The sequence below is a fragment of the Bactrocera dorsalis genome, chromosome 2, assembly GCF_023373825.1.
Source record: "Bactrocera dorsalis isolate Fly_Bdor chromosome 2, ASM2337382v1, whole genome shotgun sequence".
Taxonomy (NCBI): domain Eukaryota; kingdom Metazoa; phylum Arthropoda; class Insecta; order Diptera; family Tephritidae; genus Bactrocera; species Bactrocera dorsalis.
Window position 1 is genome coordinate 97,148,269 of NC_064304.1, and position 26,893 is coordinate 97,175,161.

General features: G+C 39.2%; 1 protein-coding gene across 12 annotated transcripts in view; it reads right to left on the bottom strand.

The window, feature by feature from the left end:
* The window catches only part of LOC105231640 (low-density lipoprotein receptor), a 368,088-nt gene that overhangs the window by 56,407 nt on the left and 284,788 nt on the right, over window positions 1–26,893 (bottom strand). For 9 of the 12 annotated variants that reach the window (XM_049449545.1, XM_049449540.1, XM_049449539.1 and 6 more), the window contains 5 exons: window positions 22,905–23,027; window positions 19,337–19,563; window positions 4,371–4,641; window positions 4,062–4,284; window positions 1,977–2,312 (listed from right to left, as the gene is read on the bottom strand). In XM_049449545.1, the coding sequence (XP_049305502.1) occupies window positions 1,977–2,312; window positions 4,062–4,284; window positions 4,371–4,641; window positions 19,337–19,563; window positions 22,905–23,027 (1,180 nt within the window). The remainder of the gene's footprint in view (window positions 1–1,976; window positions 2,313–4,061; window positions 4,285–4,370; window positions 4,642–19,336; window positions 19,564–22,904; window positions 23,028–26,893) is intronic. The other 3 variants (XM_049449546.1, XM_049449544.1, XM_049449550.1) reach the window with 1 other exon arrangement.

The following is a 26,893-nucleotide window of genomic DNA, read 5'->3' on the forward strand; positions in this document are numbered from 1 at the left end:
ATATCATTGGTCTCAACATCCGCGCCGTTATTTCTGCTTTCCCGGACTATTTAAGAAAGCGAACCAATGGGTCTGGTAGTGAACGAGGGCAAGAAGAAATATCTCCTGTCATCAAACAAACAGTCATCACATCCGCGACTTGGCTCAAACGACAGTCATAACTTCGAAGTTATAGATAGTTTTGTCCATCTTGGAAGCAGCATTAACAGCAACAACAATGTCAGCCTCGAAATCCAACGCAGAATACAATCGTATTGTAACTCTCAAAAGGTGCTACTACGGACTGAGTAGGTAATTGAGAAGTAAAGTCTTCTATCGACAAACAAAGACCAAATTCTACAAGACACTCATTATTCACGTCCTGCTATATGGTGCAAAGGCATGAACGAAGACAACAACTAATGAGTCGACGTTACGAGTTATCGAAAGAAAGGTTTTGCGGAAGATTTATGATTGATAGATTTATGGATATAACGATCAGCTGTATGAGATATGCGACAACATTGATATCCTTCAGCGAATTAAGAGACAACGGCTACGCCGGCTAGACCATGTCCGAATGGACGGAAACATTTTAGCTCTGAGAAATTCGACGCAGTATCCGCCAGGAGAAGCAATGGAAGAGTCAGACCTCCACTCTGTTGGAAAGATCAGATGGAGAAGAACGTGGCCACACTTGGTATCTCGAATTGGCGCATAATTTCGAAAAGAAGAAACGACTGGCGCGTTGTTGTAAACTCGGCTATTACCGCTTAAGCGGTGTCTACGCCAATAAAGAAGAAGAATATGTAACAATAGATGAAACATGGCTTCATCATTTCACTTCGAAGTCCAATCGACAGTCATCCGAGCGGCCTGCACATGGTGAACCCTATTTAAGCCGTCGGCTGGCGAGATGAGTAGTATTTAGAACTGTATTGAAAAAGGAAGGACCATCAACTGCGATTATAACATAACGTTATAGGGTCGTTTGAGCGACGAATTTGTCGGCCGCATTTGAAGAAAGTTCTGTTTCACCAAAACACAACGTCGTGTCACAAATCAGTGAAAACGCTGGCAAAAATACATAAGTTGGACTTCGAATTTCTTTCGCGATCTCCCGATCTGTCCCCTCAGTGACTATTTCTTCTTCTCATATCTTAAAAGATTGATCGCTTGCAGAAAATTTTCATGGAATGAAGAGGTGAATGCCGAAACTGGATCCAATTTCGAAGCAAAGAAGAAATGTACTACAAAATTGGTATCGAAATGTTGGTGGATTGTTATATGCTATCTACTAGAAGGAAACTATGTTGAATAAAAAAAAAACAATTTTGATTAAAGATTTGTTTTAATCTGAAAGGCCGTGGACTTTCCAAGTGACCAGTTATAGTTAGCCTAGCGGAAAACTCTAAGAGACTTCTAAGTTTCAAATGACCTCCTATCGGTTTCCGTCGCACTGTAGTATATACTCAACCAGCGTGATACCTTTCAAAATAGTTACAAACGAACATTGCAACTGAACTTGTGGAACACAATCTGCTTTCTGCCGGTAACAACAACAGTGTTCGATTCAACAACTAACTATGCTAAATTCAAAAGTTTGTGATTGGAAAATATTATTGATTTATGTTTTTAGCTTGTGAGGCTGAATTTTGCAATTGAACTCACAGTGCGCACAAATTTTTCAAAACTAACAGATCAATTGAAAAGTCCCCGGCCTACCAGCTGTCTATTTTATTCGCGCGACTTTTGGAAGCTAACTAAAATAAAATTTTAGAGCGCCATCTATAGGACAAACCGGTGACCTTTCAATTGACCTGTTGTTCTCTCCTTACCCTACCATTTGATACACACTTCTGCATATTTTCCAACAATGCAATTCTTCATTGGTCGCCTGCATCGTAATCATTTCAAACCGGAAATTATACCGTAACTCGTTCGTCAATTGCTTCCCACTCTACAAAAGACATCATAAAACTACGTTGGTTACTCACTTGTAAATGCTTTGCGTGGACACATCGCTCCAGAATATCATGCCAGTGCGGAAGACAAAATCCAATGCAGTTGCCGATTTCGTATTATTCACAATCGATGTCATTTCCATGTGGTCCAAAGCGATTTTCCTGATGTCATGACGGCGCGCCAACAGCAACGATGCATGACCCTCGGTCGCCTTGCAACGCGTATGATTGCGTGGATCACGCATATAGCCCGCCTCGCATTCACATTTGAAGCCGCCAACTTCGTTGATGCAGATTTGTGAGCAAGCGCCCGGATCTTCGCATTCATTAATGTCTACGCAGGTTTTGTTTGTTTCGGTCAATTTGTAGCTGCAAAGTAGAATGCGAAAATAAACGAATATGAATACACATGCATGCAAATAAGCTAGATGAGTATAAACGTACATAAAAATTTCTTGAAAGACCCGCTCGTCGGACAAGCGCATACAAACGGGGGAATCGGATGTGCGGAATCATTGCGGTATTGATTGCTTTACGCTTGGCCAGAGGTAACAATACGCACAGCATCACACGTACACACACCCACAACCACATTCACAAATTATAAATGTGTTGGAACTTCAAGGCTCTTAGGCTTAGGTGGTCCAACTTCAATCAACTAAGCGAACAACATGAGTGCCGCACTTGGCTGCCAAAGTCATTTAAGCCGAACTACGGTAACCACACATTAACACACACACACACACACTCAAATAGTTACATTGATTGCCACATCCATTTCGGATTACGGCAAATACGGTTAGCAATGCGATTGGAAGCGAAAATTAACGTTGCCTTAAGTAGAATGATGTATGCTTACACAGCAAGGCTATTGGCTGCTGTATTTAAGCGTATGTAAGTGTGTATGTACGTGCGTTGGCGCATCGATATGCCAGCTTTGGGATTTCGGAAATGTTTAATTAAAAACTGATCTGTGCGTGATTTCCTCCTTTATGAGATTTAATATGGTTGCTAGCGCAGATAATGTGCTGAGTGAGGAAGGCGCTTCAATGTGTACGCCAGGAAATTCAACTCGGTAGCTGAAGGAGTTTTTGGATCTATGAAATTATTCGCCATTTAGTAATTAATTTGTGGTTGTGTCCGTTAAGCTTTTCAGAAAGTCTAAAGGTGTAAGGTCTAGTAAAAGGAAATCAATTTTTTTTCCAATATATGAGTTTAGTAATCTATATCTCGCGTTGTATAAGTGCCAACGGATTACATTATATGGCGTTAGAAAAATTCGAATTTGGACATTTCGGACGGTTTGGCGATTGCTTGAATCAGCACCCGTCAAATATACACACCGGAAAAGAAACCATACGCCAAATATTATAGTCATTTCTTCAATTCCGTTGTTGTAATTTTAATGCCAAAGATGTAATAAGCTCTGATAGGCTAATTGTCGAAAATATCGATAAAATACAGTGTTGGTCCGGAAAGTAATAGGACTGAGCCGATTTAAAAAAATTTATTGAACCAATCGTTACAATTCTTTAAAAGACTTTGAAAATAGGCCCCTTCCGCGTCGATGCAGCGCTGCTAGCGCGATTTTCAAGCATTAAAGGTGTCACGGAAGGCATTCTCCGGAAAAGCCTTGAGAGCCGAAGTGCATGCTGCTTGGATCTTCTCTGTCGTCTGAAGATGGTTGCTTTCATCGGCCTTTATAGACAAGGAAACAAAAAAGTCCAGGGAAACCACATCTAGACTATAGAGCGGCTGTGAAAGCGTTGGGATGCCGCCCTTGGTTAGGTATTTGTTCACAAGAAAGACGGTAGGAGCCAACTTTGGCCAACAAGAGAAAAATTCTGTTCCAACAGGACAAAGCTAGCGAGCCGACGCGCCAGGAAATCCATGATATCCAATTTATAATCCGAATATGGCACCATGTGGTTATTATATGTGCCTGTCTGTGGTGAATAGCCTTGATAGATAAATTTTTACTAGACTTTATACTAAAGCGTGCTCTATGCCCTACCAACTCGAGAAAATATATGCTATACACAAGTACTCAGTTTTGCAACGAAATATTTTGGTTATTAAGCATTGTGCAATTATCTAAACAATTCATCTTAAACTTACCCAGAATTGCATTCACAGCGATAGCCAATCGGTTGATCAATGCATTTGTGCATGCAACCGCCGTTATTTATCGCACATTCATTTATCGAACATTTGCCCGCCGGTTCATCCTCACCATCCGGGCAGTCCTTTTTGCGATCGCAAACCTTCGACAGTGGTATACATTGCCCGCCACCGCAATCGAAGTGTGCCGTGGCATTGCATTTGGTGATTTTCGAAATGCCTGCAAAGCGTGTAGCAAACAATTGTTAAATGTAAATGAGTACTAAGCAATTTATTTTCATACATTGGCAGTTATTTCCAACTTACCGCACATCTGCTCATCACTGCGATCCGCACAATCGGCCTGGCCGTTGCATGTCAAATGTCCCGCTATGCAGGTGCGATCGCCGCACTGGAACTGATCCGGCCGGCATGTGGTGTTGCGGCAATTCTCCTGTTGCTCATCGTCGCCATGGGGACAGTCTTTTTCGCCGTCACACAGCCAGCTGTGGTGTAGGCAGGTAATACGATCGCGACATTGATATTCGTGTGACAGACACGGCGTTATAACGGATGTGGCATTCTTGTCGCACGATTGCTGAAAAACCAACCAAATGAGTATGAAAATATTATTGAAAATGTTCGTGATTGCCTTCATCATATTTGACGAGAAAAATAAATAAACAAAGTTTGACACATTTATTTTGAGGCTTCTTTTGAAGCAGAGCAACAAAAGTTTGACTAGTGTTGTTAAGTTTCAGTAGATCTAATTGATTATGACGATTATATGCTATTGAAAATGAGCTGAAAGATTGGACAGATATTGGTTCTTTGTGCAACCCATAAACGCCTAAAGGTGGATCATCAGATCCACACAGATGAACGATGCGTTTTGAGCTTAGCACAAATTTATTAAGGCGGTTAATATCGAACCCAGCAACTAGGTCTGCCAAAAGTGTGCCTATCGCGATGTTGCAATCCGACCTTGACAGAATTCGTGCAATAGAATGGGAAGTGAAAAGATGATTTCATCTCCTTTTAGCAAAGAGCGTTCGACAAAATATTTAAGCACACCGGATCTCGGAAATTGATTTTGTAAGAAGAAGCGTTATTGGAGGACCTCTTACGATACATTTTGAGCCAGAAGAATCTTGAAGTCGTACCGCGTGTGAACATTTTTTGTGCACGTTGTCCAGTCAGAAAAAAATGCGGCGAAATTGACTTTGCTAGGAATCAGTAGTTGGTGAACCTCTTACGTTTTATTCTGAACCAGAGGGATCTCACATTCTCACAAGTTCTAGTTATTGACCAGCGTTGACTGATCTCATTAGAGGGTCAAAGGTCAAATGACTAACGCCTGAACGCAGGAACACATTGGGAAATCGACTCACTTCTAACCGGATGAGCTTCCGGAATGGGTGGAATCCCCACACAGCTCATTGGATGTGCAGGATGTACAAGTCTAACATTGAAGAAGCATTCGCTTTTACTAAAGAGGTCATGTCCTCCTTAACTAGCTTTGAGCGTACAGTCAGCGAGCTTAAAGCTAGTGTAGCCGCTCGGTTAACGGTTCAAAGGCACTCTTCTCTAAAAGAAGCGGCACTTTCGTGCAGTACATCAACTGCCACCTTGATGGTAGCCACTACCGTTTGAAAGACGTTACAACTGTCAATGTACCAATCGGCAGTGCTGCATGGACACACTAACCACCTTGGTAGGGTTCGAGGCCCATCTAAAACCTCTACCGTAATATGTGCACGGCGCCAGGTTGCAATGCAACTCCACATATGAACTGACAAAGTCAGTTCTTCCCGCGATTTGGGTTTTAACCACAGCCACCATGAATCTCCACAAAGGGCCAAACTCAATGAGCAGATTGGAGTTACCTCCAAGGGCTTACTGCTCCCCGTGGTACCAGGTTAAAGTCTCTGGTAAGACCTTGTAACCGAAGTTACTAACAGTTGAGTTTCCACACAACTCTGGACTGACGGCCAGGATCTTAGTCGCCTCTTACGACAGGCATGCCTTACCGCGGGTATATTCGGTTTCCCCCCCGAACCCTGAGGGGGTCTCCCCTACCCAAAGGGGGATGAAAGACGTTACAGTAGAATGGTAGTCTGAAACTAGAATTGATAGAGAGAAGACTCCAGTACCTCCTCTCCTTCTTAACTGCGATCCATTCGTGAAAACTCCGCCTACAAACCCCTCGCAGGCGTGTATGAAGCTAGAGTTGATTAAGAGCTTTCCACAGAATACTCCAACAACCAGTATCTTTTTAAACTTCATTCTAACTTAAAAAAAAGTTTACCCAAAAATCCTTCACAGGTGTGTAAGCTGTGAAGTTAAAGCGATGCACCGATCTACAAGTAGAATAGAATCAACGCAATGGAAGCAGTGAAGAATTTCAGTGTGCCCCTGCCTGAGGCCTATCATGTACATATACTCAGCTTCTCTAAGTTTAATAGCAGCCTTCGTCGGCAAGCACGTGAGACCTTCAGGAGCAACTTGTAGAATGACATTTAGTGCCATTCTTGGAGTTGTCCTTAGTGCACCACAGATGCCAATGAGGACCGGTGCTTTGAAAGATTGGAAAAAATAGGATAGAAAAAAATCTTCGTATTACTAAAAAGAGATGTCTTCCATATCCAGCGAAAGTGTAAGAAATACAACCTAAGTTTATACCCAAGGGTCCTTCATCCTTATTTCAGCAAATAATCTAGGTTAGAACTTCACCCAGAAAGCTCGAGAATAAGAAAACTTGCATAAGTTAGCACTAGTTCGGGGTCCTGTTCACTCCATTGTTATTAAGCTTTCACAGCTTTTCAAGTCATTTCTGGTAATATCTATTCCTATATGACACAAGGTATATATTAGCTTAATAATCGGTACAATAAACTGGTTATAACCAAAGCCAAGTGATTATATGTAAATTGTGTGAATTCCACTGACATTCGTTGTCCTCTACCTAAATGTCAATTTTGCTTTATTGTGGCGGAAAATTGCGAACACAGAAATACGCCAAGAGAAACTTTGTCAACTATTGCGTGCATACCGTTACTTGCTTGCACTCAATTTCCGGCTAAGCGAGTTGCCAGTTTGCAGACGTAGAAGCACATAATAGAAAGATTTTCCACCATTGCGCACAAATATGAAAATGCAAAAGTCACATGAAAGCAACAACAATAACAAACTAATGCTATAAAAGACTTTCGGGAGCAGGCACAAAATTGTTACGCTCTGAAAAGTAAAAGAAAAAAATAAATATATTTGAAAATTTGGCAGGCTTGAGCATAACAAAGGAACGAGAAGGAATAACGTACAGAGCGAGAGCTGCAAAGCGGCAAGTTTCCTAAGGATAACCGGTGCCATGAAACGCATGCACGTTAGCTTGTGGCACACACATGTGGTCGAGCAGTGGCGCACCACAAAATATTCTAAGCTTTGCAAGCGAGCACATGCAACAAAACTAAGATGCAATATCCGCTGAAAGCATTGTAAGCGCATAACTAATATTACATGCACATCTTTTTTGTCTGCGCGCTCAAAAGTATGCAATGTAAGCTCGCAAGTCGAGGTGCAACGAGCTGAAGGCGAAACTGTACGCAAATGCTATGGTTAAGAAATGTAATATGCACAACTTTGACATAATATATTATGCTATATTTTATAACAAGCAACGACAAGCAATTAATTATTTTATTTTTTTGAATTGTTGATTTTGTCTTGCGGCGATATGTGACAGTGGATGAAACACGGCTCCTTCATTTCACTCCGAAGTCCGAACGGTAGTCATCCAAGTGGTCTACCCACCCTTGAACCCGCTCCAAGAAAGCGTGGAAAAACGCAACGCAGAAGTCGACTGATAAGATTATTGCGTCTGTACTTTGGGACGCGCATGGAGTAATTCTTATTGGGCTTCGCGGAAGCTTGGCCAGCGCTGAGCCACCATCGGTATGTGCACAATCGGAAATGCCTTCTGGACCAAGATCGATCGCAAGAGATCTATTGAACTCTTTCCCTTTAGTAAGGCTAGCCTCTCCTTTGGGTTGAGACTTTTAACGGGTCCTTGCCCTATTGACATCTACGCTGCAGAGCTGGAAATTTTACTAGACGGCATCTGCAGAAACTGTATGGAAAAAGATGAGGTGGAAACAACTCAACGTGAAGTAAACAGTTGGGAGTCCATACCGTCAGACATCCCACCGAGCTGGATGGAATGACAATCAGATACCTTCAAATTTGTTTTGGCTACTAAGCGCTTTACGATTTTATAAATTCGAACGCAGGAATTCATGTCTTCAAGTCCCCGTTTCGGCAATCACCTCTTCTTTCGATGAAATTTTCTTCCCGGCTTGCATTCTTTTGAGATCTGAGAGCAGAAATTAGTCGCTGAGGGCCAGATCTGGAGAATTCCCCTGTATGCGAAAGAATCCGAAGCCCAACTCATGGTATTGATCCAAAAACACTGTATAATAGTCGCTAATGGTGGTGCTTCCTTTCCCAGGGCCGAGCTGTCTAGTAGTAGAATACAAGAGGATACGGGAGCACGGACCCGCTAGCGGTTCAGGGTGCCTTTTTTTGCTAGCTCATCAGCTTTAAAGTTTCCTGCGATTCCGCTGTTGCCTGGCACAGACACCAGTCTTATCACAAAGACACTCGATGCTACTGATAGTGAGGTTAGGCACTTTTTGACCAGCCATGAACGCACTGTTAAAGACTTCAAGGATCTGAGTGGAATTCACTACTATAAAGGCGGCTGCACTCCAGAGCAGTAAATCTACTGCTACCTTAATGGCTATAACCTCGTCTTAAAAGATAGTGCAATAGTGAGGAAGTCTGAAACTGGAGTTGGTTGGAGTCAACCCTTCCACCAACATGTCCTTCCGTAAAGAAGCTTGATGCCCCTCTTATCCAATGGTTTATTCCCACCCACAACTCCCTCGTCGGTATATGGTTAGGGTAGGAACCGTCTGAGTTCGGTTTTGCGACTCCATCATCCAAGTGATCCGATCTGAATTTAAAGTGAGTGAGAATTTTCGAGTGTTCAGACACGTGTTGTTTTAGAAACCCAGACTCATCACCCGCCATTCGTTTCGGAAGATACTTATGGTATATCGAGCGCCATTTTAAGAAACTATAACTTTTTAATCTCAATGTTTAACACAATAATATTGTTCTCTGCAAATATCGGACAAATTAAACATTATAATGGACAATTCGATAATTTTTTATTCTTTTTTGGAAATACCAAATTATTTACACGCGTACGCGTTGATGCTGAAGCAAAACTTTGCAGACGGTTCACTGAGCCAAACCATGTTTTTGCACTCAGTCAAGCAAAGCAAGCTTCCAAAAAGTACAAACGAGAACTGCACACGCGACGCCAACCGCAGCAGCTACGTCTCAGGAATGCAATGCAAAGTAGTTGCAACGAAGCCAAAGTGTTTTAAAAGCCTGAAGAAAAGGATTGCAAAACACAGCGAGAATTCCACGGAAGAATGAAAAAGTTTGCAGGATTAGTAAACAAGTAAGTATGGAGAGAGGCGTAGGGGTACGGAAGCAGAGTCTACAGAATAATATAAAGCGACAACGGCGTAAATACCAACGGATCCTTTTAATAAACCACGTGCGCGCCGAAAACCGAAATCGAAGAAGAAAACCAGGCGTCGGTAAAAGTAAGCATAGCCGGAGCAAGAAGAAATGAAAACTGAAAAATAATAAACAACAAAAAGCACACAAGATGTTGTAGCGAAATTAAAAAAGAAAGCGCTTTTATTGCCACTAAAGCGTAGAAGTGGAAAATCCGCAGCAGGCAAAGTGGAAAAAACTTTTCCCATTACACCGGGACGCAGGGGCATAAAAGCGCTAGAGTGCCACACAACAGCGGGGGAAGAAGGGGAGGGGTTATTGCTGTGAGCACATGCAGGCATACCCACTGCTGTTTGTATGTATGTATATATGTGTGCATGTGTTTGTGTCTATTGAATTTTGCGCCAGCATAGAATTAACCCATTACCATTGGCAGAGTGCCGACGCAAATTAAGGTGCAGCGATGCCAACAAAATACGCCAATAATCCGCGCTATCAGCACTTTGCAGCGGGAATACAAGAAAGCATATTAAACGTGCCACCGACCAACATCACGGCGAACTGCGTGCGCAGAGTGGGGCCGCAAGCAACAAAAAGTATACAAGTGCGGAGCCAGCAAAACTACACAAACTGTATACAAAGAGAGCAACAATAACAACAGCAATAGCACTGGTAACGGTATTAAAAACAAGAAACTACTTCAGCCGCTGTGAAAATACACAAACACACACATATTTCGGTACAAAAACACACGTATACGCTTCGCTTGAGGATACGCTGAGCGTCCAGTGGTCCGTCCGGCGTGGGCTGCACCGGCCCCTGCCGCTCAATTTGCTGTACTTGTGTACGCTTGATTGCTGGAAAATACGCTGGAGATTAATTACACACAATAAATAAAAGTTTGAGCGGGCGTGGTGGGCCATAGGGAGCGGCAAAGTTAAGTCAGCTCACTGCTGCCCACGGCGCTACATTTACAACTTCTCCGCTTGCTGCTTAATCCTTTGTGCGTTGTGTGTTATTTTAAAAGCACAAAATTGCAATTTAGTTGCACTAACATTTTCCGGCTATTACACCCTTGCGCAAATAGTTGCAAGTAGTGTTATGATATTGTGAGTGGCGCCGCTTTTGGTAGCAAAGAAAATATACTACTACAGTATGTATTTGTACATAATTAAAGGTGGTAAACATTGACAGCATTTCGATAATTAATAATATACTAAAGGTTCCATGCAGGTATATGATTCCGATCGTTAAATTTGGGTGGAAGCCATATGCCATTGCTTTTGGATATCGGCGGAACCGTGAAATGAGCAGCTTCTTGGGGAAAAATTAACGAGTGAAAAATTGCAGAGCGAGATTTCCAGTACCCAGGGATTAGTTCGCGTATATACTAAGCGATAGACGGGCATAGATAGATCAAATCGGTTTCTTCACACGCTGATCATTTATATATTGAGTAGTCGAAATCGCCCTTTCGTATTTCTAATCAAACGTCAACTTATTTTTTTTTATATTTATATGAACTTTAAAGAACCAAATATGTACCATTCTGCTCGACCACTTTTCCGATTTTCCTCTAAAGACATTATACCACCACTGTGAAACTTTTATGGATTTTCGACGAAAAACTGTGACAAGTAATTTTCACAGGTTTCTCTTGAAGCCAACTTTAATCCATTAAGGAAGTTCTGCATTGACCGAAACAAATGATATTCCGATGGGCTATATGGAGGATCCATCAAATTTTCCCAGCTAAGCTCTCCCGTTTTTGCCGAGACATCAAAGATGTGTATGGTCTAGCGTTGTATTGATGGTAGACGAAGCCCTCTCTGTTGATCAATTCTGGCCGTGGTTTTTGATTTCATGCTTCAATCTCATCAGTTTTTGACAGTAATATGTAGAATATATTGTTTGACCAGGCTGGAGCAGCTCATAGTGGATTCTTCCTTTCTAAACCTACCAAACACTCAGCATAACCTTTCGAGGCGTCAATTCCGGCTTTGCGATCATTTGGTGATCTCCACCACGCTTGAACTGTCGTATTTGATCCACTTTTCGTCTCTTGTTACCATTCCCTTCAGAAATCGTTCGATTTCATTTCGTTTCAGCAAAGAATCGCAGATGTTAATTCGGTTCATTAAATTTTTCACAGACAATTCATGTGGTACCCAAACATCGAGCTTTTTTTTGTAGTTTGATGATGAATTTTAAGTTCCTTAGCGATGTCATGGCTGCTTATGTGAAACTACTGGCCAATCATATCCATAATTTCATCGACTTTATCAACGATAGGTCGACCAGAACGTGGTGCTTATTTCACATCGAAATTTCTAGGACGATATTTCGCCGTCATCGTGCGCAAAGTACTCTTGCATTACGTAATATTGGAATACGACCGAACTTAGTCGCCCCTTCCTTGCTTGTTTTTTGAGTTTTGTTGCTGTGTTGTTTGCTTTGGTAAAAGTTACACGCTTGCAAGGAGTCAAAGTGCCGAACAATGCTTGTGTACATGAGTAATAGCAACATCAGCAAAAACAACAGCAACTAGCAATAACGGCATTAGATGTGGCGCTGAACAAGCAGCACGACCAACTCATTTGCGGTCTGCGCACAGCACTTTCAAAGTAAAAAGTCACATGAAAGTGTAATTTTGTGAGTTTTTGTTTTTATTTTGTTTAATTGGCGAGTTACTAACAGTGGCGCGAGAAGGGATTTCGAATTGGCGGTGACTCTTTGGTTACCTGAATTTATTTGTGTCTGCTAATAAGTAAGAAAACTAGGAAAATTATTGTATTTGAGGCGAGTTGAAAAAGCTAGCCAAACATTAAATAAAAATTCGATACAAAAAAACGAATCCCACGTTGACAGCTGAGAACGCCGTTTCTTACTGATAACTATAAATGCTACCGAGTTTTGATCGAAAATACTTTCAAAAATCAACTAAATCCTTTGAAACTGCCAAAAATTTGTTGAAGCCACTGAAGTCAATTCCGGCTATTTCGCCAGGTTCGTTCATTCCCGTTGATGTTTTGACTAGCTAGATGTTTCAATCGATATTTTGCAAAAGCTGGACAATAGAGGGTAAAGTGTCTGAATGCTTACTGGTCATCTCCCTCCAGACAAGATGTTTAGCGTCTGACAAAATGTTCAGTCATACCGTAAGCACGTTTATTGCGCAATGTCCAGCAAGAACTGCAGCCAACTTTACTAAGAGCAAGTAGTCCAAGAGATCTCCTGCATTCAGCATTAGACCGGAAGGATCTGGCAATCGATGTTGACCACCGCTTGCTAAGTTCATGCGAAGTCCAGACATCCAGCGCTAGAACAAGAGGACAATGCAGAACCAACTCGTTTCTAATCCGACCCTATGAAGTATATACATATAGTAAAATTTCTGTCGGTTTTTGAGATATTTGACTGGAATTTTGCATATGTCATTCTCTTCTCACGAAGCTGCTCATTTGTCGGAATTGCGATATTGTTCAACTATAGCATATAGCTGTGATACGAACTGAACGATCGGTAACAAGTCCTTGTATAGAAATTTTTTTTTTTTTATTTGACGAGTTATCTCCATGAAATTTAGTATAAATTATTATATAAGACAACGCTACAATCTGCGGAAAAATTGTTCAGATCCCCTACTGCTGTAGCATATCACACAATTGACCGATAAGCTTGTGTTCTTTAGTGGCTTTTTAACAAGGTTTGAATCTAAAACTGGTATTATGCCCGTATAACTCTATAAAACTTCATACCGAGCAATATCAACCATCAATTTTATTATTAATCTGTATTCGGCAGTGCCTTTGGTGCTGACCTAAGTCATTCCGGTTCCTCTTAGAATGTTGTAACAAATATTTCATGAAATAAATTATACGTGCTCAAAATTCAATACATTTTTGACCACCCTCGTTGGCGTTGCCTTTGCACAACTGATAATGTTTGCGTCCTTAACATGTATTTATAAAATTGTAAATACTTTGCTGTTCACATACAAATGTACGCATGAAAACTTTTGCAATACCCATGTATTTACTCAGGTCTGTGCACAGCTGTGGCTACACTTATCGCGTCTTAGTGGCACTTTGAAATAAATTTTATTGAACAGCAGCATATATGGACTCACACACACTAAGCTACACAAACAGCCAACGGCGCCCATATAAAAATGTTTACATGGTTTCCCTTCTTGTGGCAAGCGATTGAGATTGGTTTTTAATGAGCTCATGTGTATACAATTTTCGTTTCGTGGAAACTTTTGCAATTATCGCAAGGAGAAATTTGCAGCAATTGAGACATTGATACACGAGTATGGCAGCTACAATTATTGTACTTATTTCAATCAATAAATTAATTGATCTCATGAAATCCAGCAATGAGTGCAGTTGCTTATTTTTAATTAGCTGGAAATATTAATAGTTATATTTGCTCGCTTGAGGGGCTGTTAAGAAAAATTTCAACTAAATATAATTCTCAATTTAACAGAAAACATGATGTGAAATCACGCTGGAAGCCAAGTACGCAAGTATCTATATTTGCATATATAGTATACATATAAAGGATTTTTCCGGAAAGTAATAGGACTGATTTTCTTCCGGCGTGACTGTACTTCGGAGCGTGTGCGCACCGACTGGATTCAGTAGGAAGAGTTCCTAGCTAACGGACGAGCGGCTGGTCAGTTGTGTTCGAGCATCTGGAGAGTCAGGACAAACATTTTCGGGCGACGTATTTTTGTTAGTGCAGAGGTACACGATTAAAGTCTGTTTGAAACTCAGTAAATCTGCGACAGAGACGTTTGATATGATCATACAGGTTTATCTATGTAGATGTTGCTTTAGCACCTTGGAAGTCTCCAAGAGACTCAAAGGAAGGGTCGATTGGGACCTACAAGACATTATAGCCATTTGGAAGTTTCACCACGACAACGTCCCGGCTCACACGGCCTTTATTTTGAACAGCTACCTAATCAAGGTCGGCATCGCAACGCTTCTGCAGCCGCCCCAAAGCCCAGATTTGGGATTGTAGAGATTGGTTCAATAATTTTTTTTTTTAAATCGACTCAATCCTATTAAATTCCGGACAAACCTTGTATGAATCCACTATTTTAAGTCACACCTTCACATCTTCGCAACATGCTGTCCACTAGTTTTTGACATCGTTCTTTGGGATTGAATACAAAGTCTCCTCAATACCAGCACATAAATCATACAAATTTTCGAATTTTTTGCTTTTTATTTTGGTCTTAACATCATTCCATAAATCCAATATTCCAATTTTTTCATTGTCGAGCCAATGCTTTGCTACCTTCACGAAGGGATTCGGATCATTGTCTTGTCCAGTTAATGGGCATTAATTCAAAGACAATTGGCTCCATTTTATTTTTCCGTATATCTAAATATTGTAACCGGTCCATTTTACTACTTATTCGAAAAATTGGTCCGACACCCCAGACCATGATACTTTCACCACCGTGATTAATGTTTTTTTTTTTGTTATATCTAGGGTTTAGGGTTTGACCTTGTGGACGATGTACGAATATTTTCTATCTGAGCAGATCCTATTTAATTTGATTTTGTCGCTCCAAAGCCCGTTCCGCCAAAATTTTGCTACCTTATCGCTGTGGGCCCTTGCAAAGTCAGTCGAATTTTATTGCTGATATTTTCTGCTAATTGGTCTAAAAAGTTGAGCTTCATTGAGTCGTCTTCCAACAATCTTTCTAAATATGTCCACTTCATATTTGTCATTAACTTCAATCATATTTTTTCTGGCTGACTTAAAAGGATCGACTTTGCTCTTCCGTTCAGTGGGTTCCTGAACACTAACATCGGTTTTGCGGGGTCTTGGTTTTCTTGGCACCTTTTTGTCGCATGCATTAAGAGCATTATACACCATTTTTTGGAGAGAAATGCATTACTGTAGCAATTTCGGCAGAGCTTTACCACATTCTTATTATTCAGCTACTTTACGTTTACAATTTTAGAAGTAATATTGGATTCGGATTTGTGATATTTATATGTCCATAACTGTATATACTTAAATCACCTTGCACCACCCAGCATAAGTATTTGCAGGTATTTGTCATTACACCAATGAAATTTATAATAACTTTAGGAATTCTTTCCACGTAGCTTCCCCTTGCAACCCTTGGTGCAAAAGCAGCAAGGTAATTAGAAATAACAGAGAAAAAAGCATTGCTAAAAGCACCACAAGAGAGGTGAAGTGGGTGAGTGAGTAAATTGAAATTGCAACAGCAAAGTATTTTTCACTCCATGCTGCTGCCACAGAATTTAATTTAACGAACACGCAATGAGAATGCAAGCGTTGTGCAAAGCGAAAAACCGCCCAAAGGGTGATGTCAGCGTCTAAAATCCAGCTAGTAGATAGAGACAGAGCTGGCGAAAGCAGGAATGAACAAAAACCAAAAAAAAAAAAATAATAACAACAAAAAAAAACAACTAACAAACGTTGCAACGGGAACAATGCGAATAAGCGTGTGCTGGCTGCAAAAAACTGTTGCTGGTGGCAGGTGGCAAGCTCATTCAAATTTCGCATCGAACGGAGAGGGGAACCAAACTGAACCAAACTGAGAACACCTTTTTTGTTGTAATTGCGCTGGCGGTAAACGACACGAATGGAGTGGCTGGTTTTAAGAATTTTTTATGCTCAACTGCCATATGGTGATTACGTTTCTTGGATTTAAATACTTTTTTTTAGTTTTTCCTCTTTTTTAAATTTCTGTTTTTAATTTTTTTTCTTTTCAGTTTTTAGTATTTTTTTTTTTTTTTTTTATGCGATTCTGTTTTTTTATTCTTCATAGTGATTAAATTCATGGTTACCACATTGCGCTTGCTACACAGCAAGCAACTGTAACTAATGGTGGCAGAGCGATGTGATAAACTAACGGGAACACACTTATGTACCCATATATGTGTGCTGTATATGTTAGAAGCGCCGGTCAATGCTGTGTTGCAAGTGGCAAGGATTATAGCGATCGCAGCGCCAGTGACAAATGCTCGCAGCACCGCGAGTGCGCCGCCGAGTGACTCTGTGGAGTTAGAAATGCATTTTTCTTGTTCACTTGCCGCGCAAACATTTGCCATGCTTGTTGTCGAACTCGCCTTTATGTTGCGGTTGTTGTTGCGCAAATTGCTGCTCTCGCATTCCGCATACACACACACACACTCAGACACATTCATATGTGTATAATCCACACTTAATTAAGTTTCACTACATACTGCGTATGTTTGTATATAAAATTTGTTTTTGTTTTTGCTTTCTGCATCCGTTTTGTGACATTTGAAGGCGCTTGAGAAATTTTCTTGTTTTTCAGTTTGTATTAAATATTTTAGTTCGTGGGGTTAGTTTGCAAAAACATGTGAAAATTAATTGCATTGCAAGAATTCGAAGAAGAAACGCCATTTTGTGGTATTTCGGTGAATTGAATTAGAACTGGGAAAAAAATTTAAGCAGGAATTATAGCATTCACAGTCGCATTTTTTATAGCATAAAAGGGTATAAAAAGTTCGTTTTCTTCATTTTTAGCGGTCATTGGTGGTGTTCGACATACAAAAATCGGAGTGACCTGAGGAAAGCATTCAGAACTCGGTGCTTATGACGTCATTTCCGGCAGTCCTTCTCGGAACAGGTTGATAGAAAAACTTCTTAGAGAATCATTAAAAAAGAAGTGCTAATTTCAGTTGTAACCGAACATTTTATACTCTTGCAACTTGCAACTTGCAAGGATTAAAGCCATAGAAATACTTTTATCTCACGAGGCTGGTTAGTTATATGGGGTCTACGGTAAGTTTTCACTCAATTTAATACAGTCTAATCTCATACATGGACGGTTATAGGAAAAATGCGTACTCTCAATTTTATTAATATCACATATTGACCGATATATGGAGTACAAAGTCACCCGGAAATTCGAAAATCTTTATATCACATTTTTCAACAGGTACGCCAGAAAAGTAGACCGATAGGGTTAGCAAACGACGCCATATTTTTTCCGCTATTTTAACATTTTTCTTCAGTAAAGTTTGCCATTTCATAATCGAAAGACATATGACCCAACAACGAGTTGAAATTATTATCATTTACTACCGAAAGTCAGTAGTCCCAAGAACACTACATCCAACTTATGGTCGTCATAATCGTCCTGTCAGATCAATAATTGAGCGTCTAGTGGAAAAATTTACAGTACAAGATGTTTCCGTGCCAGTGACACAAAGAGGTGCTCATAGTGTCGAGAATATTGCTCTCGCTAGCGCATCAATTGAATAAAACCCAAATCAGTCTTTCACATGTCGTTACCAAAGGTTGGGCATCTCTATGACGTCGTTGTGGCGAGTTTTACGAAAAGATCTTGCCCTACATCCTTACAAGATCAAATTGACACAAGAACGGAAGTCGCTCGACTACCAGAATCATCCTATATTCGTGAATTGGGCTGAGTAACAACTTGAAAAATATTCGGATTTTCATCGAAAAATCATTTTCAGCGATGAGGTTAATTTCTGGCTTAATTTCGTCAATAAGCAAAATATGTGTTATTGGTCAGGCTACGCGTACTCCATAAGCCACCACTGTATCCCAAAAAAATTACGGTTTGGTGCATTTTATGGGCCGGCGGCGTCATTTGGACGTACTTCTTCCGTTATGATCGAGACCGGCACGTTACTGTGAATGGGAATCGCTACCGCTCTAGGATAACTGAATATTTTTGGACCGAATTGGATAATACGGACTTGGACAATATGTGGTTCCAACAGGATGGCGCCACAAGCAACACTGCGAATGTCTTAATCGATTATTGAAAACCAAGTTTGGTGAACGTATTATCTCACGAAATGGCCCAGTCAATTGGCCGGCTGGGTCGTGCAATTTGACGCCGTTAGGCTATTTCCTGTGTGGCTACGTCAAGTTTATGGTCTATGCCATTAAGTCAGCGACGATTGATGAACTTCGTACGAATATCGAACGTGATTTTGGAGCAGTATCGGCCGATATTGTCCTCTCGACAAGCAACAATCGAGCGTATTTTTATCATGAAAAAATTTCGTGAAAAACTATATTGCGAGGTCGGTTTAACAGAGCAAATCCAACTAACTCGAGGGCCAATAGAAAGACGCACGCCACAAAAGCAAGGAAAAGCTCAGAGACAAGCTCATGTACCAAATTTGGCGTGAAGCAGTCATCATCGCGCACTTAATTAATATTAGGACATTTTTTGATAAAATCGAATCAGCCTCGGGAATTGCTCGCTTGAACAACGGAGAGACAAGAGAAGCTCTTCACAACTTCTATAAAATCCAGTGAACACATTTTGGTTAATGTGCGGATCTACAGCGCGTAGACACCAGATTTTTACAAAAAAATTAAGAGACGTAATAATAAGAGCAATGAGCAGTGGATGTTCGTTACATTATCTGAAAACTTGGCTCCCTACACCATAATGAACAACACCGGAAAACGCATTATGTCAACGGAGCCTTTTAAAACTAAATCCTCTTTCTACTATTTGAGAATGTACACCTAAGTTTTAGCATAAGTTGTGCTTAAAAATTGCGTCATAATACAAATATTTCGCAGCACTTTCTCTCTACAGCTTTAATTGCATGCTCTTCACAGCGTATATCCCTTTAATGTAAAAATAAGAAAGAAAAAAAAAACGAAAAGGATATTATAGTCACTACACTTACCTGCTCATCGGAGCCATCCGCGCAATCCGGTTCACCATCGCACACCCAACGTTTGACGACACAACCGCCATCGCGGCAAGTGAACTCGGTATTTGGATTGCATGTTTTCGGCGGGCAGTCGCGCTCATCGCTGCCATCACCGCAGTCGTCGTCCTGGTCGCAGACCCAACGTTTCTGTATGCAACGTCCATTGCCGCAGGTGAACTCATCGGAGCGGCAGGTCTCATCTGCAACAGCGGCAGAGGCGGCAGCAAACACCAGCGAATGTGGTGAATGTGAATGTGAATTTCAGTTGGCGCAGCAATGGCGGAGTGAAAGGAGAATAGAGCAAAATGTGCTATTAGCAAAGTATAATTAATTTTGTTGCGGTGATTATTGTTACAAAGGAGGATTTTCCTAACTAACACCAATGCATGCAATGTCTATGTGTAGGTTAAGCAAGCGTTAATATAAAATAGCGAAAGTGCATGAAAAAGAGTATATGGCAGGTGTGTATGTAAATGTGTATTGGTGTGCGTGTGGAGGCAAGTAGCATGATGAGGATATTAGGATGACACAAAGCGCATTAATGAGCGGATTCGTGAAACTTAGTGCTATCTATTAATTATTAGTAGTGAAACTAGCTGGTAATTAGTAATTGTGGGGTAGCTTTCAGTAGTTAAAAGCGGATTTTATACAACTTTGTAAGAAATGGGTGTATTATGGATTAAATAGTGTTAATTGAAAGGTAATTTTGTTACAGGTTTTTCATCATAGAAATAATTAAGTAATAAGTCTAGCGCTGCAGTTTTTGAAAATAGTGAGAAATGAAAGAAATTCATAGTAAATGGAAACCAAGATTTGTTAGAAAAACAAAAATCATTACAACGTGTATATGGGAATTGGGGTAGTGTCGACCTGATTTTATCTATTAACTGTTATCGTGCCACATATTACTAAAAAATGTTCACTGGGTTTCATTAAGGTGCCTTACATAAAACTACCAATCATATAGAGTAAAGTCAGCTGGATTTACGAAAATCCTAATATTAGTTATATAGGGGATAGGAGAGCTTTCGCCCAATTTTATCTATTTTAGGCGCAAATTTACTGTTGTGAGTAAAATATGCTCTCTTATGATATATGGGTACCGGAAATTCGAAAATCTTTATATTAAGTATATGGGAGCTAGTGGGGGTCAATACTTCCCGACCTGATTGAAGTCATTTTCGATACACAAAATCACTACTATTATTAAAGGATTCCCTCTGAATTTCAATTGTATATCTCACACATTGACCGATATTTTCAATCAAAAGGCACCCGTAGCTACTGGGGTCCACATATAATTTTTGGTCAAAAGGTGGCATTGACTTGAAAATAACTTTTAGTGCAAAATTTTATCCCGTTATATTAATTATTTCTTGGTTGCGGTCCGATTTTGCCCATTTTCACAATGTGAAATAGGAATATGAGAAGAATGCCACGTACTAAATTTAGGGGGCAGCGCCATGCCCATTGTCCGATATTCACACCGGCTCTCATAAAAGTTTTTCATACCATCCCGGAGATAAAATTTAATGCCTCTGACGTATGTATTTGGCTATTGATATATTGCGGTTTTAAGAGTTTTTAACAATAGCATTATATGGGGAGTGAGCGGGGCTATCTTCCGGTTTCATCCATTTTCACTGGCAGTATAGTTCTTTTAATATTTGCGCTAGGCAAATTTGACATGTTTATTTAGCTTATTAGAGAGCGGGGCCACGTCCACTTTTTCAAAATTTTTGGCCCAGAGGTGAAATACGTGCCCCTCAGCACCCCATAAATATTGTTATGACTTATTTTGGAAATAGAAGGCTGATCTACGACGCAATTGAAGGCACCAAGTGTACTCTATTTCAAGTGTAGTACCACAGGGTTCAGTATTAGATCCTTTTTTTCGGAATTTCGTGTATGATGGGGTTCTAAGAATGCAACAACCAAAAAACATCAAGCAACGTCAGGAGTAACAAGTGCTTTCCAAACTATATATATCCAGTGAAGCAGCTGAAGTACTAGCTAGTATGCTGCCCATAGACATTTAGGGAGAAGAATTTGTGAGATTATATGAGCTATCTGCGCCAATTAAAGAAATCAAAAAAAAGAGAGGACAGAAAGAAAAGCATATGTAATTATATGGCAGCAGTGTTGGCAAACCTCAACCAAAGGACGGTGGACCCACTGACTTATACCAGACATTCATGCGTCGATATCCATACAACATGGGAACCTTATTTTCCACCTGACCCAAATATTAAGCGGGTATGGCTGCTTTAGAAGATATTTATTTACATTTCAAGCAGACGTCAGTCCACATTGTTCAATGTGTACGGAGTCCATAAAAGCCTCTGATCACGTGTTTTTCCATTGTCCTCGGTTTATAAACATAAAGGAAAAGTCAGAAACTGTATTGGGCGAAAGTTTAACGGTGAAAAATTCTACTGCATTTATGTGTCAGTCCTCTGACAAGTGGAAAGCTGTTCACGAAGCGGCAAGTTTCCTCATGACTAAATTAAGATAGTTACAGCAGAACAGGCGTCAGTCCGTCCGTGCTATAGAGGAGAAGTAAAATTTGTTTTCACTCCCACGAAGTAATATCTTATCTGGTTGTTTCGTAAGAGAGTCTTGATTTGGAGGTAGGTTAGATTTATGTAGAGGATTAAAGTTCCGCACTCGGGCTTTCCATGCTTTCCCCTACTAAAAAAAAGGCCAAAAATAATGCAAGCTTCCAGATGTCGAATACGTGAACCTATACCAGTGCCTATTGCGATTTTTTGAACGAAAATATAGATCAATCTGTGACATTAAAATTCGGAAAAATTATTTTTCTACACCTTCTCTTGGCCATATGTCAAATATGGTTAAAATCGTAACAGTGCTTCCCTTGGCGCCCCTTCGTGATGATATCAAATTTTGTCCAGTGCATAAGTACCCAATTTTTATGTTTGCAAGTTACTAGAATATAAAATGTACGATTACGTCAGAAGTTAGCGCTTCCTTACTTGGTGGTTATTATAGTTGTGAGATATGAGTTTTTCTTTCGAATTGAAATGAGACCATTTCCATTGTTTTCAATTTTTCCATTTCTTTTCTTAAACCAAAACCTGTAGATACATACAAAAAGTGCTACAAAAAATAGTATTTTTAATGATATCTAGTGTTGGAAAGGGTGAGCAAGTGTGCCAAAATCTACTTAACGATATAGTTAGTTACATAATATTATTCAGAACTACTTACATTGAAAAGAAAAAAAATAACTCGAATTAAATTAAATAAATTACATCTAAGGAAAACGTGAAAAATATTACGCAGAAGAATCATACAAACAACAGAAAGTAAAGCGAATAAAATGGAAAACCAACACCGTTAAAGAGTCAACAAAGTATTTGAAAATATACAGGAAAAAAACAGCCAAACCACGATAAACGACATAAAGAGTGAATGCTCTCATAAATAAAGAGCCACAGCTATACAAAGTGTACACTTGAGATACGCTAAACGTTTACGAAAAATTTTGACATATGATTGGTTTTGAAATTTCGCTTACTGCATGAAGCCTCATCGGAACCATCGGAGCAATCTTTGCTCTGATCACACATCCATGCTAATGGAATGCATTCACCCTCGCCGGATTTACATGAATACTCATCAGGTGAACAGGTTTTTGTTTCTGCAAAAAAAAAATTATAAATACGGTATTAAATTTATGAATTTCTTTTAGTTGGCAAGTCTAAGGCTTCAAAAGTGTCGTAGTGGTGGTGGAAATTGTTTGAATAAGCAATGCTGACGTCGCCATTTCATTATGTTCGGTACGTGTTGGGTAAAAAAAAATATAGTCTATTTGTGTGCTTGTATTTTTACAAGGAATATCAGTTAATGTAGTGGCGTGAGTTTATTGTTAGTGTAAAAAATCATTGCTAATGGTGCATTATGGTTATACTATTACACAATTGAAAGAAAGTGAAACTTTCTTTGTAAAATGTCACAAAAAAAATATTTTCTGCATAAAAACAAAAAAAAAAAACAGGTTTGAAGTTTGCTTTCTTCATCTTTAGACAATACATATGTATGTGCTTATTTATACTTTATTGTGAATTTTATTAAGTATATTGCATAAAAAAAAAATAAATAAATTCGGGGAATTTGAAAAAAGTTACAGCTGTTAAAAATTGAGTGAAAATAATGAAGAATATTGCGATATTTTGAAATTTTTGTATATAAAATGGAAGAATGCCACGCAAGCCACCAATGAAATGTGTGAAGTTTACGGAGACTATGCTGTATCAGTTCGTGTAGCACAACAATGGTTCGCTCGCTTCCGTTCTGTAAATTTCGAATTACACTGATGGAATAATGTCTCTAGCAGAAAAATGGCAAAAAGTGGTCGACCAAAATGGTACATATTTATTTATTAGTAAAAAAATAAAAAAATAATAAATCGAAGTTTGACTAGAAATACGAGAAGACTTTTTCGACTATCCAATATTCACGCATTTTAATTACAGTTTAATTATATAGTAATGCTCGGTTTTGGCTAAATTTAAAACCAATACTCTGTCATATACATTACCAGCAATGCTGACAATTTCGATCAGGATATGCTACTCGATTTGTAATTATCCTCCGTTTGCACTAGATTATTTGCATACGTTAAAATGAGTACTTCGTGTCGGTGTGTGTGTGTGTGCGTTTACTGCGCATAGATATGCCAAACGCGAATAGCGGAAAATAACTGCATTTGATTACGCAGTGGCAAGTGCATAAAAATTTCTAAATTCCACTAATTGCGGCATATTTTTGTCCATTAGAATTTTGGCGGTGAAAGTTAATTGGGGAATGCAAAATATTTGGAAATTCGAGATAAAAATAAATATATATTTTTCAGCCGTTTCAGTATTATTTTGTAGATAAAAATAGAACTTATTAAATGTTTATTGTTATCGTTGTATTTTCATTAATTTAAAGTAGGTTTCGTAAATTACTTTTCAAATAATTTTTACGTAATATAGTTATAATTTATATAGATTTTTATATTAAAAAATATATTAGAATTTTTTTTTTTTATACAAAAAATTTTATAAAAACTTTCTGACTGAAATTAGACTAGACTACAGTTTAAATGAGCGAAATATAAATTTAAGCTGTCCGTAATTTTTTTTCTCTTCGAAACAACGCAATACTCTAAATTCCAAATTGCCGGCCCACATAATGATATCCTGCTCTGCGCATACATCAATTAAGTTGCTTGACAATTTGACGCTCTGACATGTGGAGCAATTTCATGAAGAATGCCGTAATTAACCGTTTTGCCTCCAAAATGTGAGCCAGCCGAAGTGAAAAGACAAGAAAGGAAATATTTTTGAAATATTCATGCTTGCAGTGACTTTGTGCTGTGTTCCGAAGAATTTCCAAAGTAATTTTCATACAAAAGTTTGGCGTTTGTGCGAAAAGTAAAGAGCAGCGTCTGCACTAACAGCAAATGTAAGTATGTGTGCTAGAGTTAACGGGAATTATAAGTGAGAAAAGCATGCCAATAAAAGTTAAGGAATACATAGAAAAAATTATGGCAGCAAATTTGGTGAAGTCAAAGAAAAGTGAATTTAAAGCTTTCTTAAGCTTAACGTGACTCATACGGGTATGTGGCTCATCGCCTGCGCTTTTATTCAATCAGTCATTGAAATTGTTATTGTTTAATAACAATTACGGAGCGCTTTAGTAACACTTTCGATAACCAATTTTCTACTCATTGCTTTTTAAACGCTTACACCTGCATTAGATTGCCTGTCGCTCGTATTTCAGTTAGTGAGCGGCTCTTCGACGTCACATCAGCGCTGCTAGCGCTCGCATGCAACAATTTAGCGGCTACTTTACTAGCTGATGCATTCAATTTGCAGAGCTAAAAGCCTTCGAAATCGAATTAAAATTAAATCTAATATATATTGATGATTGAATATGTACAAAGTGCTCCTCGATTGAAGCTACAGTTGCAAATGCACATAAGTATGTGTTTGTGTATGTCAGCATGCTGCGTTGTTGACATTGTGCGTGTGTGTGCGCAGAGTTGAGTTCTCTTTAATTGAAATTTATGCGCGCAGATCAAAGCATGCAATGTGTGTGGGGGCGCGTATGTGTGTGTAAATATGTATTAATAGAATTATTTTCAGAGTTTTAGCTGGATGGTTTGTATTAAATCGGGTAGTAATTGAATTATTTGTATTCCTAAGTATACTAAAAATTTATAGCCATTGATGCGCTTGATTAACTATGTGTTAGAAAATTTATCAATATTTTTTTGCAGTTTATTTAAATCTTTGAATTGCGAATTAATTTTATATATAGAAAATGTAATTTTTTCAGTCACTGCAACACATTTTCATTCGCATTTGGGCAAATTCGCTGACACTGTACTTTTAGGCAAGCTATTTGTATGCTCAGAAGAGGAAAGGAAAGGAGGTCCAAGCGTGGTGAAGCTCAGCAAATGGTCGCAAAGTCAGGATTGACGCCTCGAAAGTTTATTTTTTCGTGGGATTGAAAATGAATCGTCCATTATGAGCTACTCCAGTCTGGTCGAACGATTGATTCTACATTTTACTGTCGACAATTGATAAGATTGAAGCAAGCAATCGAAAAAAACGGACAGAAGAGATGAACAGAAAGGGCTTCGTCTTCCATCAGCACAACGCTAGACCACACATATCTTTGATGACTCGGCAAAAACTGGGAGAGCTTAGCTGGGAAGTTTTGATGCATCCACCATATAGCCCTGACTTTGCACCATCGGACTACTATTTGTTTCGGTCAAAGCAGAAATCTCTTAATGGAGTAAAGTTGGCTTCAAGAGAAGCCTGCGAAAATTACTTGTTGCAGTTTTTCGCCGAGAAACCAGAAAAGTCCTACACTGATGGAATAATGTCTCTATCGGGAAAATGGCAAAAAGTGGTCGACAAAAATGGTTAATTAATGTTTGGTTAATTAATGTTCATTACAAATATTAAAAATTAAGTTTGAAGTTTGATTAGAAATACGAAAAGTCTTTTTCGACTACCCAATTTATTAATAAATGGTCAGCGTTACGAGCCCAGTCACTCAGTTTTTGAGATATCGGTCTGAAATTTTGCACATTTTTCTCCTTAAGAAGCTTTTCATTTGTTGGAACCGCTGATAGCGGATCACTATAGCATATAGCTGCCATACAAACTGAAGGATAAAAATAGAACACTTGTATGGAACACTTTTTTATTTGACAAGCTATCTTCATGATATTTGTCGCAGATTATTTCCAAAAGCAAAGCTAAAATCTACGAGATAATATTTTTAGATCGGAACTCTATAGGGTATAGGTGTCATATAAACTGAACGATCAAACTGAAGTCCTTATATGGAAAACTCTTTTAATTTACAAGATATCTTCCTGAGTTGTACTGAAGAATGTTCTATTGCACAAAGCTACAACCTCCAAATAAATTGTTCAGATAGGTGCACTATAACATATAGTGGCCATACATAATGAGCAACGAAAATCAAGTTATTGTATCG